Source organism: Hoplias malabaricus, chromosome 4, assembly GCF_029633855.1.
Source record: "Hoplias malabaricus isolate fHopMal1 chromosome 4, fHopMal1.hap1, whole genome shotgun sequence".
NCBI lineage: Eukaryota > Metazoa > Chordata > Actinopteri > Characiformes > Erythrinidae > Hoplias > Hoplias malabaricus.
In genome coordinates, this window is record NC_089803.1 from 15,233,856 (window position 1) to 15,246,754 (window position 12,899).

At 40.2% G+C, this 12,899-nt stretch overlaps 1 protein-coding gene across 1 annotated transcript; it reads right to left on the reverse strand.

The window, feature by feature from the left end:
* Positions 1 to 10,096: 10,096 nt before the first annotated feature.
* On the reverse strand, positions 10,097 to 12,604 carry LOC136695542 (uncharacterized). Its single transcript, XM_066669667.1, has 3 exons — positions 12,429 to 12,604; positions 10,744 to 11,745; positions 10,097 to 10,612 (listed from the first exon to the last, which is right to left on the reverse strand). The coding sequence occupies exons 1-2, from the start codon at positions 12,573 to 12,575 to the stop codon at positions 10,765 to 10,767; spliced, it is 1,128 nt and encodes a 375-aa protein (XP_066525764.1). The 5' UTR covers positions 12,576 to 12,604; the 3' UTR covers positions 10,097 to 10,612; positions 10,744 to 10,764.
* Positions 12,605 to 12,899: the final 295 nt, after the last annotated feature.

Consider the following 12,899-nt stretch of genomic DNA (forward strand, 5'->3'; position numbering starts at 1 on the left):
TCATAAATGATCATAAATTCAACGTTTTCTTTCTCATAGAAACATGGGTTAGACCAAATGAATATTCAGCACTAAATGAAGCCACCCCCCTAGATTATAATTATGTACATAGCCCAAGATTATCAGGCAAAGGAGAACCAGAACTTAAAAGTGGAGGATGTAGTGCTACCTGAACATGACACAAAGTCGTCGTCATTACTTCCTCAGCACATGTGTTATGTGTTCTTTATTTGCTCTCTTACCATTTGAACAGGTTGAGACGCACAAAACAAACGAAGAGTTTGGTGTCGCCCAGCTCCTCCTCACAGCTAAAGAGTTTGGGTGGATGACAGACTACATAAAAGTCAGGCAAAGGCTGATGGGATATGTTACTTCCAAGTACTACTTCTCAACTTCAACTCTGAATTCCTGCAAAAATCTAAATGAATACATGCAAGTGGCTTGGACAAAGATGAAGCTGCCAGGGAAGCCCACATTCACAGACATAAGCAGCTCCATCGCCACCTACGCAAGTGAAGCATTGTGTGAGCAGGACTATCATAACACCACATTTTTTTCCCTTCTCTCCCCTAATGACCTGATATATTGTCATCCTTTACAGGCTAGGAATGCCCTGGGACCACAGGAAAGAACAAAAGTATCTCAGTCCATGTGTCATGACCTCGCCACTGCCAACAAGTATTATGCCCTAAATGTGAGTGTTCAAAAGGCTGCTGAACATAGGTCATTGTTTGAAAGCCTTGCGGAGGGTCCTGAAGAGGAGCCGCCTGTGTTGGCAGATGAATCCGGAGTAAAACAGAAACAAAAAGGAAAATGCACAGGAAAATTCCAGAAAAAGACAGAGACGTGAGGAAGAAGAGACAACAAGTGAAGAGGAAGCCAACATCAAATACCAAGAAAGTGGTTCATCGCATGAAGAGGTATGTCATACTGTGGTGCACTACTTGTAAAAATATGAAAACCTAATTCTACACACTGTCTCATAGCCGTTTTTTTTCCCTCAGTTAAATGACAAGCTGTGAGGAGGAGCAGCAGGAGGCAGAGGAGAAGGAGGAGCAGCAGGAGGAAAAAAATGAAGGCAGGAAAAAGCCCCTTAGGAAAATGGTTCCTCGTGTGGTGCTTAAAAGACTGCAATTTCACCACTAAAATTATCAGGCGTGTCACCAAGGAGACTTTGGACTAAGAAACATTGCCCACAAAAATCCAAAAATGAGAGAATGAGAAAAGCTGTGAAGAGGGCCCTAAATTATTAATTTTGTATATAGTTTTGCATTATTCTTTTTCATGTTTTTGTGTGTTTTCCATTGGTTCGTTAGTGTTTGTGTTTTTCAAAGTTCTGCCTATTTTAAATAGTTTTTCTGTTTCACTTGTTCAACTGATGTCAGTGTGAGGTGTTTTTTATTATTTTGGTGAAAGTATTGATACAGAACCAGAGGACGTATAAATTATACAGTACTCTAAAATCTTGTACATTGTATAGAGTTTTTAAGTGTAACTCATTCATTCATTTGGTACACACCCGAGGTAAAAAGCTGGCATTGCCACATTGAATGTGTTATGATAATTGTACTGCACATACTTTTGTAGCTAGTATTTTCTTTGGCTTTAAGATTTCTACAGACTCATTCTCCAGCACCTGAGAGAGATTTCAGAAGAGATGAAGGACCTTAAAGTTCAAGTCAGACGCAACACAGACGTCTTGCAGAGTTTGAGTGGTGTGGAAGGAGACGTGTCTGCCAGACAACATGGTCAACGTACTTTTTATACTACTATTTTATGATTTTAGGGTCAATGTGCTTGCTGTTATGGGAGGGACATCTACAAAAGATGCAGTAGGAGGATGAAGGGGAGACTTTTCTCCAATGGCCTTGCTATGCAAATGAATTGGACAGGACTTGGTGGAAAGCTGGCCTTTAAATCAACTGAGAGAGAGAGAGGACATTAAGTTGTTAAAAAGTTTTGTGAATTTGAATGCATGTTCAGAGTCTTAGCATTTTTAACTTAATACACTTCAAAAGGAGTACCGAATACTATAAACATGAATTTGTCTTAAGTGTTTAAATGACAGTTTCCTAATAGATTTACATGTCATAATGTAATTTATGAAATGTGTTGTTGTTATATAAAAGCATTGTTGTATATATAAATAAAAGAGAGAATACACCTTTCTGTTTTATCCCTGATTTCTGGAAGGTGCAGTGTATATTGCTAGGGTGCCTCTAGAAACTTTGTTGGTATTTCTAATAATTCTTAGGGTGTTGCTAAGTACTTCCTTTGTACCCTAAGTTGTTGGTATGCAATTACTGTTACAGAGCACTATGTGAATGTGGACAAAGAAGATGTTTTCACAGAGAGTTTATAAAGGTAGTGTATACGTCATAACCATAAGATAATCACTCTTAAGTTTCTGCAAGCTTAGTGTCCTTAGAGACATCCCAGTTTGATAAACAAGATGAGGGACAGAATGTTTTGTTCTGATAAAGAGCTGCCCTCGAACTGACCTGACATACACTTAGTTTGTGAGTTCTGTTGACGATTAGAAATGAATATACAGACAAAAGAAGCAGACGGTCTTTAACAGAGACATATAAACATTTCCATTACAGTCCCCCCTTGTCTCTAAGGACACTAAACACATACAGAAACTCTAGAATCTGCACAAGGAAACTTGTATTACTACACAGACGTTAAAGGAGGAAGAAAATATATATGTTTGTTTGTTCAATTTCGATAAAGGAGGTGGTTTTAAAGGCTTCTGTCTCGTTATAGGAACCTTTTTGTAAAGCTAAGCAGATGGCTGGAGAATGGGGATTTAAATGTTCCTGAATGAATTTGCTGGTAAGATTATAACTAGCTGTGTCTAAACCAGGGGTCGGCAACCCGCAGCTCTTTGATCCCTTTGATGCGGCTCAGCTTTTGAAAATAAGTATTATTTTTTAAAATTTAATTAAAATTTATTTTATTTTAGTTTGTTCATTTTCAAAATGTAATTCTATGAAGATTATGGCGATGTGGCGATTGTAACATCTAAATTATTTTAATATTTAAAATATTTTTGTCGCCAACCCAACGTCTTTTTTTCAGAGTTAAAATGTTTTGTTGCATGCAGAAATGTTATTTCATTTTCCCTGCAGTCGTTCGTTGATTTCATGAATGTAACACAGTATAGTTTGTTTATACATCACACAAAGGCAAAAACCCTGTTATCTGCAGTGTTATGTCATTAAAAATTTCAAAAGGGTTTTGTGGCTCCCAGTGTTGTCTTTACTGTGTGAAACGGGTCCAAACGGCTCTTTGAGTGGTAAAGGTTGCCGACCCCTGGTCTAAACCCATCCAAGCTTTATTCACTTCATCATATGTATTTTCAGAAAGTGAAGACTCAAAAGGATCAGTGCTGGAATGTGGCATTAGTGAACATACAGTGTACGTGTCATGTGCGTTACCAGTTGTCTTCACTGTGAAGTTTGCATATTGCCAGTAAACATTTTGACTGTAGTCTATGAACCTTTCTGTAGTCTCAGGTTTTGCTTCCCTGCATATTTTCACCGTCATCCAGATGGACGCTGTCAGGACGATGCAGGCGAAGATGAATGCTGTCACCTTGCAGAGGTTGAACAAGATGTACATTTTCCTGCCATGGTGAATTTGTTGTGTCAATTCTGGGGCTGGGGCTCTTGCAGTGTGAGATGTGGACCCACGTGTCCCTCTCAGCAATCTTCACTGCAGTGTGAGTAGTCAGGAGCACCTGGAACGGTCCTTGCCAGCGATCCGCTTTCCAGTTCGCCCTCATGTAGACCTTAGTCAGGATCCAATCCCCAGGCTTCACCGTGTGTCCTGTAACTGCTGGGCTTGGTAGAGATTCTCTCACCCTCCTGTGCACATCACACAAAACAGAACACAACATTGCACAGTATTTTTGCATGTGATCGTCTTCCAAGGCCAGTGTTTCACTTTTGGGAGCACATCCTGTATTTGGCCGACGGCCAAACATTATCTGGAAAGGGAAGAGTTTCGTCCTGGACCACACTCTTTGTCTCAGACTCATGCACACCAGCGGCAGGGCTTCCACCCGATTTAGCCCTGTTTCTTGATACACTTTGATCAGTTTTTGTTTTATTGTGTCCCTTGCTCTTTCTACCGCCCCTGCACTCATAGGGTGATAGGCACAGTGTTTGTGTAGTGGCATGTCAATTACTTAGCTGATGTGTGTTAAAGATTTGAAAACACGTCAACAATCACAAGCAAATATTTCTTTTTCAGACGTGGTGTTAATTCAATAAAATCCATTTGTAGGTGATCAAAAGGCATGTCAGGTTCTGGATGTCCATGTGTGTGTTCATATGAAATGGCTCCTGTTGAGTTTACATTCAGAGAGGTGAGACACTTTTGAAAAATTTAGTGAGAAGCCTTTTAAACACCACTGTGGATTTACTGCGTCTACCATTCCTCCCAAGGTTTCTTCCTGACAGGGAGTTTTTCCTTGCCACCGTTGCCAATGGCTTGCTTTTTGGGGACTAGTCTGTGGATGCTGCGATGGACCTTACAGAGAATTTTCTTCATAATTTCGAAATTCTTATTATAGTAAATGGATACAAGTGAAAACATCTCTTTGTCTCCTTTGTCACGGTTCAGCATTTTTTCTCAATCACATTTAAAGAACATTAATGGCCCCACTATGCATGAAAAAAAACAAGTATGATGAAGTTAACAGCTGCTAATAAGTTAACCAATGTCTTAGCTATGTAAAATATAGTGGCAGTTTATTTAACAAATAAAAGTATAAACATGTTTAGTTGAACTCAAGTCAATTGTTTACACACAGAGATGTGTGATTAGCTCATGAAAATACAACTCTAGCTAAATTACTGGTATGTCTATCCATCTCTTTAGGTATTTTATATTTTTGTGTGTACCTGCGTCCCAGAGATGAACGTGCTTTGGTCTGAAATGTGCATCTCAGACCAAGAACAAAAGCAAAAGACCTTGTGAAGACGCTGGCTGAAGCTGGTAAGAGTGTGTCTTTATCCACAGTGAAACGAGAGCATGAAAGGCCACTCTGCCAGGAAGAAGACATTACTCCAAAAGAAACATAAAAAAGCCAGATTACTATTTGCAAACACACACAGGAACAAAGACCTTAATTTTTAGAGACATGTCCTGTGGTCTGACGAATCTAATATTGAACTGTCTGGCCATAATGACCATTGTTACGTTTGGAGGAAAAAGGGAGACGCTTGCAAGCCGGAGAACACCATCCCAACTGTGATACGCGGGGGTGGCAGGATCATGTTGTGGGGTTGTTTTGCTGCAGGAGCGACTGGTGCACTTCACAAAATAGATGGCATCATGAGGAAAGAACATTATGTGGCAATACTGAAGCAACATCTCAAGACATCAGCCAGGAAGTTAAGGCTTGGGCACAAATGGGTCTTCCAAATGGACAATGACCCAAAGCATACCGCCAAACTGGTTACAAAGTGGCTTAAGTATAAGAAAGTCAAAGTTTTGGAGTGACCATCACAAAGCCCTGATCTCAGTCCTATTGAAATTGTATGGGCAAAGCTGAAAAGGCAGGTGCGAGCAAGGCGGCCTACAAACACGGCTCAGTTACACCAGTTCTGTCAGGAGGAATGGGCCCGAATTCCTACCAACTGTTGTGAGAAGCTTGTGGAAGGATATCCAAAACGTTTGACCCAAGTCATACAGTTTAAGGGAAATGGTACCAAATACTAATGAAATGTATGTAAACTTTTTGCAGAAAGTAATAAAAATGCCTTAGAAATTCTCTCTCTCTCTCATTATTCTGGCATTTGGCAAATATAAATGACTTTGGTAATCCTAATTGACCTAAAACAGGAAAGGTTTATTCTGATTTCATGTCAGACAGTGAGAAAAATATGCATGTGTGTCTTTTTATGTGGTCTATGTAAATTTCTGGCTCCAACTGTATGTACAATGTTTTTTTATATTGCACATGTATTTAATAAAAGTGCATTTCCCATTTCCCTCACGTATAAAAGACATGTCAGAATGATTATGATTCAGTAATTGAAGTGTTACTGTAGTCATGATTAATGATAATGAAAAAATAAGATGAAAAATAAAAGCAACCATTGCTGTAAAAGCTACACCCAATATGCATCAGGCATGCATTAACCGTCTAGTCAGGTTTAAAAGGGTCTTTGCCGAATTGTTGATTGACGTACATTTCATCCAATCACATGATGACATCAACCACAGGAAACCAGCGGAAGGGGGATTAGGACGAGGATATACGATTAGGCTTCACACCGCATATGAAGGAACTTCCGAAATGGGACAGCCTACTCACGCCGCTGTGAAGTAATCGGTCTACAAATGCGTCCTTCGAAGGATGCAGCCTCTCAAATAAGACGCAGCTACTGCCTCAAAACACTATTAATAATCTTTTCATTTTCCTTTGTGCTGTACTGTGCAGGTAGTGTCACAGTCACACAGCTCCAGGGACCTGGAAGTTGTGGGTTCAACTCCAGGTGGCTGTCTGTGAGGGCTGTGGTGTGTTCTTCCTGTGTCTTCGTGGGTTTCTTCCGGGTGACTGTCTGTGAGGGGTGTGGTGTGTTCTCTCTGTGTCTGCGTGGGTTTCCTCCGGGTGACTGTCTGTGAGGAGTGTGTTGTGTTTTCTCTGAGTCTGCATGGGTTTCCTCTGGGTGACTGTCTGTGAGGAGTGTGGTGTGTTCTCCTTGTGTCTGCGTGGGTTTCCTTCCTCCCACAGTCCAAAAACACATGCTGGTAGGTGGATTGGTGACTCAAAAGCATCCATAAGTGTGAGTTTTTGTGTGCGTGTGTGTGTGTGTGCGTGTGTGTGTGTGAGGGAGAGTGTGAGTGTGTGTGTGTGTGTTGCCTTGTGAAGGACTGGCACCCACTCCAGAGTGTATTCTTGGACCCACCGCGACCCTGAACTGGATAAGCGCTTACAGACAATGTACAAATAAATGAATGTACTGTTCAAGAATCCAATCAATGCTCTTTTAAATGAAGGTGCTACAAAAGGAAAGTAAAAGTTTCATATATGTTGCTTCCACATTATCTATTTTTTTCTGGATGTTAAATACACTAAAGCATATTTCTAGCATGACTTGTACAATTTTAGCCATTTAAACATATTTATGAACCATTTGGGCTCAACTCACCAGTAGGACGTTCTTTAAATGTCTTTGTATTTGTTCTTGTCTTTGTTTATTTAAAGCTTTGATGGCTAAATTTGTACATGTGATGCTATAAATATTTAAACTGTATTTGGTGTGCGTATAACAGGCAGAAATAAATAAATGATGTGGAAGTTAGTCTCAGGAACGTGCTTTAAACTTTTATTTTCCTTTAGTAGCACCTTCATTAGTGAGAGCATTGATTGGATTCTTGATCAGTGCAGCAAAAAGTAAATGAAAGAAGTTATCAGGCCCTTCAGGGTTTCTGTAGTGCTACAAATGTCCGCTCGTTCTAATATCTGTCATTTAACTGTCAGGTTTGAATTTCACTTTCGTAAATAATTATTGACTGCTTTTAATTGTGCGTTTTCTCAGTTGCGTTTCTCTGTCTCACTTTCAGTTCAAAAACCTGTTACTTTTGAGTTTTGGCCCCGTTATGATGGAGGTGAAGGGTTTCACAAAAGTAAATGATATGTACCCGAATGTTAGCTGCCACTTGAAGTGGAATTAAGATTTAGGTGTCAGAACGTTTCTGCTGCATTGTTTAAGGTGCAATGGAAAACTCAAATTCAGAATCTAGCTCCTAAAATAGAACGTTTTATTCCTTGAATATGTCTGTTCTCAGTTAAGGACGTTGCATTGTGTAAGACGTACAAAACGTACTGTAAGTACACGATGTAATAATATAATTATAATACATTTACTCCATTTATATTTCAGTTCTCAACAGTTTTCATTTTGTTTTCTGGCTGAGCTGTAAGTAAAGCGAAGATAATGAGAGAGCGTAAAATTAGTTCAGAGTAGACACAAAACGATATGCAAATTAATATCCCGATTGTATTGGCCAATACCACTGTTTATCAATAACAGTTTTGGCTTTAAGTTTATTCATTGTCTGTAAGCACTTATTCAGTTCAGGTTTGCAGTGGGTCCGGAGCCTACTAGGAATCATTGGGCGCAAGGCAGGAACACACACACTGGAGGGAGTGCCAGTCCTTCACAAGGCAACACACACACACTGGAGGGAGTGCCAGTCCTTCACAAGGCAACACACACACTAACACTTACGAGTCACCAATCCACCTACCGACATGTGTTTTTGGACTGTGGGAGGAAACCGGAGCACCCAGAGGAAACCCACGCAGACACAGGAAGAACACACCACACTCCTCACAGACAGTCATCCGGAGCAGGACTCGAACCCAAAACCTCCAGGTCCCTGGAGCTGTGTGACTGACACGCTACCTGCTGCACCACCGTGCCGCCCCTTGGCTTTAAGTTGAACAAAGTAACTGTTTGAACAATGGGAGGTACAAAAAAAAGTTGTAGTGCACAGTGTGTGTGACATGAAATAAATTTCTACACCCAAAATGGTGCAGTGTATATATGAATACATTTGTTGTTCGTATATTTTAATGACTTATTTATGAAATGTTTGTATGATAACTGAGTGGGCGGTCTTGCCCTCTCTCTACAGCAGCATTGGTCAGTTTTGGCCATGTGTCCGCATGGGTCTATTTCTCCATAAGATCCAGGAGTTTTTAGCTTTTTGCAACCTCCCATCCATGGCCGCAGTTTGGCAGTCTTCTCCACTTCTGTCGGATGGGACTGTGGTTGGTGTCGACCGAGGGAGTGTGTCCTAAGTGCTGTGTCTTCGTGCTGGTGCGCTGCTGTTTTCAGGCGTTGCACTGCTTCTGGTAGACTATGACCTGTGGACTCTGTTCGTATTATATATATGCTCTTGAAAATGAACCCATTAACCCCATGTGCCATTCATACTGAGGTATATTTAGAGCAAAACTCATGAGCACATGTGACAGTGGAACTTTGGGTTGTAGAAAATTTCCTCTCCCACAAATACCTCTTCAAAGTTATACCTTCACAAATTCTTGGTGTTTAGCAAATTTACTGATTATTTTCTACAAATTCCACTGTGACGATTGCTCAAGTGTGTTTCTTGGAATGTACCTGTCATCACGTTCCTTTGCTATTTTCAGCCAGAGATATGTTTTGATTTTTCTGAACTACGTGATTTAGGACATTTTCTTTCAAGTGGAAAGAGGAGTTTGAGGTAGTACACAAAGCTAATCTGAAGTTGAACACCATCTTCTTTAGACAAACACTGCTAAATATTTAAACTGGTCAAGTTTGTACACGGAAGGTTTTCTGATTTGTTGTACTTTAGTTTACAGATCATTGTAAGTTCTAAACAGATGAGTATCTTTAAAAATGGGCTTTCTTTTAATGTGGACACAACAAAATGGGAATATATTATATTTCTGTATGTGGGCAAAATGATATAATGGTTAGACCATATATTTAAGCTTTAATGATTTCATAAATATATATTTTATTTAGGAAGGGATAGTCTTTTTTCACCATTAATCTCTAAGGGGCCATTTAAGCCTAGTACACTCCATTAAAGCCCATGTCAGACTTTTGACACAATTCATAAAATACCATTATTTACCTTATATTCTAATATTTACATGAACTAATGCATACATTTTGAAATGAGAAGTTTATCTGGCATTTTATAAACAGATACTCCTTAGAAAAATCATTTATTAAAGACACCTGAAAACAGATGTCAGTGGGCTTCAGTACACACCCTCATAAAAATAACATAATACAATTTAAACTGTGCTACAGTGAGCACTTCAGATGAATATCTGCCACTTTAACCATTTCATCATTTCTAAAAATATTTTGTGCAGAGATGTTTAAAGTAAAGCAGTGAAAATCCAGAAAACAAAGTTGTACAAAACCAGACAAACATTGAATTTTTTAGAAAAACCTTTTATTATAAAACATATAAAAATATATATATATATATATGTATATAAAAATATATAATCTGTATATAAAAATATATAATTTGTATATAAAAATATATAATCTGGATATAAAAATATATCATTTGTATATAAAAATATATAATTTGGATATAAAAATATATATAAATCCACACGGAGAACTCCACTGTGCGACTGTGCTTCATGCAGAGGATTATCAAATTTGTTTATATTGCCCCTTTTACAACTTAAGTTGTCACAAATCAGCTTCACATAGTTAGTGTCACAACACAACATTTAAATCAAAGCCCAATGTGAGCAAGCCGAAGGCGACAGTGGCAAGGAAAAACTCCCTCGAGCCTGGAGGAAGAAACCTTGGGAGGAACCAAGACTCACAAAGGGGATCCATCCTCCTTTGATCAAACTACAGATCGGATTTTAAATGACCACCAACTAAGTGTACAATAATGATAATAGTCTGGGGGCATAATAATAGTGCAGCAGATTGGAAGGAATTTTTTACCTCAACGATGTTCCCCACAAAGATGTAGGAAAGCTGTTTTTATAATCTTACCCACATCCTGATCAAATGAGAGATGTGAAGTTCATCATCGAGGCATCACAGTCGCTCATCTGTGGAAAAATTCACTCACTCAGTCAGTCCACTGTGTTTCTGGATTCCCAAACCAGGTTTTTTTCAGCGCCAGTTGCGCAATGTTCCTCCTTCATTTTTCTGCTTATAAACAGAAGCTGACAGAACTTACCAACACTTCTGTGGACTCTGCTCATCTCCGTTTGTGGAACAGCCTCCTCAGGAACCCTCCAGATCTTCGAGGCGTCCTGGAGCCCTGGTTCTGATTGGGCTCGTCCTGAACCGCTGGTTCAGGTTCACTGTTGCTGTCTCTGGAGGCAGAGCAGCAACTGAAGGCTCTCAATGCCTTCCTCAGACGGGAGCCAATCTTCCACCGTCTGCTGTTTGTGGCAGGAGTTGGAGCACACTGCTCTGTGCTGGTGCTCTCAGGGTGGTCAAGAACTTGAGCCACCACTACTCCTGCCGATGACACGCTCTCTTCAGCACCTGAGACACTGCCTTCAATGTCCTCTTCACCTGGCTGTGTGGCAGGAGTTGGAGCACACTGCTCTGTGCTGGTGCTCTCACTGTGGCCATTACCTTGAACCACTTCTCCTGCCGATGACCCGCTCTCTTCAGCACCTGAGACACTGCCTTCAACGTCCTGCTGCTGACTGGTTGAAGGCATCTCCTCCTTGACGCTGCTCTCAGGCTCTTCATCCAAGAAGATAAAGGTCCGTGCCTCTAAGATCTTCGGACCTCTCGCACGATAGGTTCGACCTATGAATGTGGTTTCGTCAAACCTCCGCACCATCTCCTCGTACTCCGGGTCATGAATGACCACGATATGACACTCCACTTGTGGCCTATATTTCTGTGCCTCCAGCTGTCGTTTGTGCACCCCTGTAGCGAGAGCGTAGGCTGTGAGGGGCTTTGTCGTGCAGCCTCTTTTTGATAAATCGTACCAAGCGGAAGTCCTCCTGGCGGGACGCAGACTGGTACCAGGCTGCTCAGAGCTGACGTTGCTGTCATCAACCTCATTGGATCCAGAGGTTGATGCAGCTACTGAGGCACTCTCGGTGTTCAGAGGGGTGTGGTCTGAACTGTGCTGGTTTGCCTCATTGTCCAGCAGGCCAACACAGATATAGCCATCTACCCCCATGTTCAGGGAAGCATCCTGATTGTTTTGTGATTTCTACAAATTCAGAAGGAAAAAAGAGGAGTTTAGTGAAAATGGTTAATTAAAAGGACCAATTAGGGTCAGTTAATAATAATAGTAATTAATAACACTCATTTATTCATTGTCTTTAACCCATTATCCAGTTCAGGGTCGCAGTAATAATTAATAATAATAATAATAATAATAATAATAATAATACATAAAAAACAACATATACATTTAAATTCATATGATGAAACATTAAAACCAAATACAGTAAATGTAATAATTCTCAGTACAATTTAATAACAATGTTATTTATATCCTATTACATTTAAAAATTAACATAAATATTGTTTTTATATTCCATATACATTCTTTATTTAACTGCACAATAACACTTTTATTAAAAGAGGAAACTGTTTAAAGTTTAATTTTATCCCTAAAACAGAAGCTTTTTCTTCATTTAAAAGCCCTTATTTTCCCGAAGGACTAGTAGGCCTCTTTACTGACACTAAAGCCCCATTATTAATTTTACCGAGGTGTGATGAAGGAATGAATATATGATGTAAACAGTTCCTTGTACATTCGTGGCCTTTCTATTTAAAGTAATACGATCACATTAAACCGACTGCAGCTCTTTCAAACGGTTATTTCACTCTCTAAAGCAGAGTAGAGCTAGTTAACCCTATAATTCTCCAATAAATCACTGAACTTACTCTTCCCCAGATCCAGGAAAAGCCACCGCGTCTGATACCATAGATCAGAGCTCCGGTAGTGGCCAAAGCCACGGCACCCCTTAACGTGAAGGGGTTAAAGATGTTGAGCATCTCTCTGCGAGACAACAATAGCCAACCTTTCTCCATCGTCGACTTTTGTGATTCTGAGTGAGTCGTGTCGCGGGGTGCTTTTATAGCATTCCGTTCCCCACCAGCAACCAATCACATTCCTCCTTTTCCTCATCTCTAGAAGGTTCAGTAACGTTCCGTAAAGTTCAGGAACCAGGGTCATTGTGACATCACGGCTCGTCCGCGCGCCGGCAGACAGAGAGTGAGCTATTTTCTGATAAGTGGACGCAGGGCGACTTCTGATTGGCTGCACGCAACTCATCGTCTGATTGGTCGATCGAGATCTGGAAACTAGTAAACAACGTTTTCCCCTGCGTCCTGCAAAACTAACCGGAGAGTGAA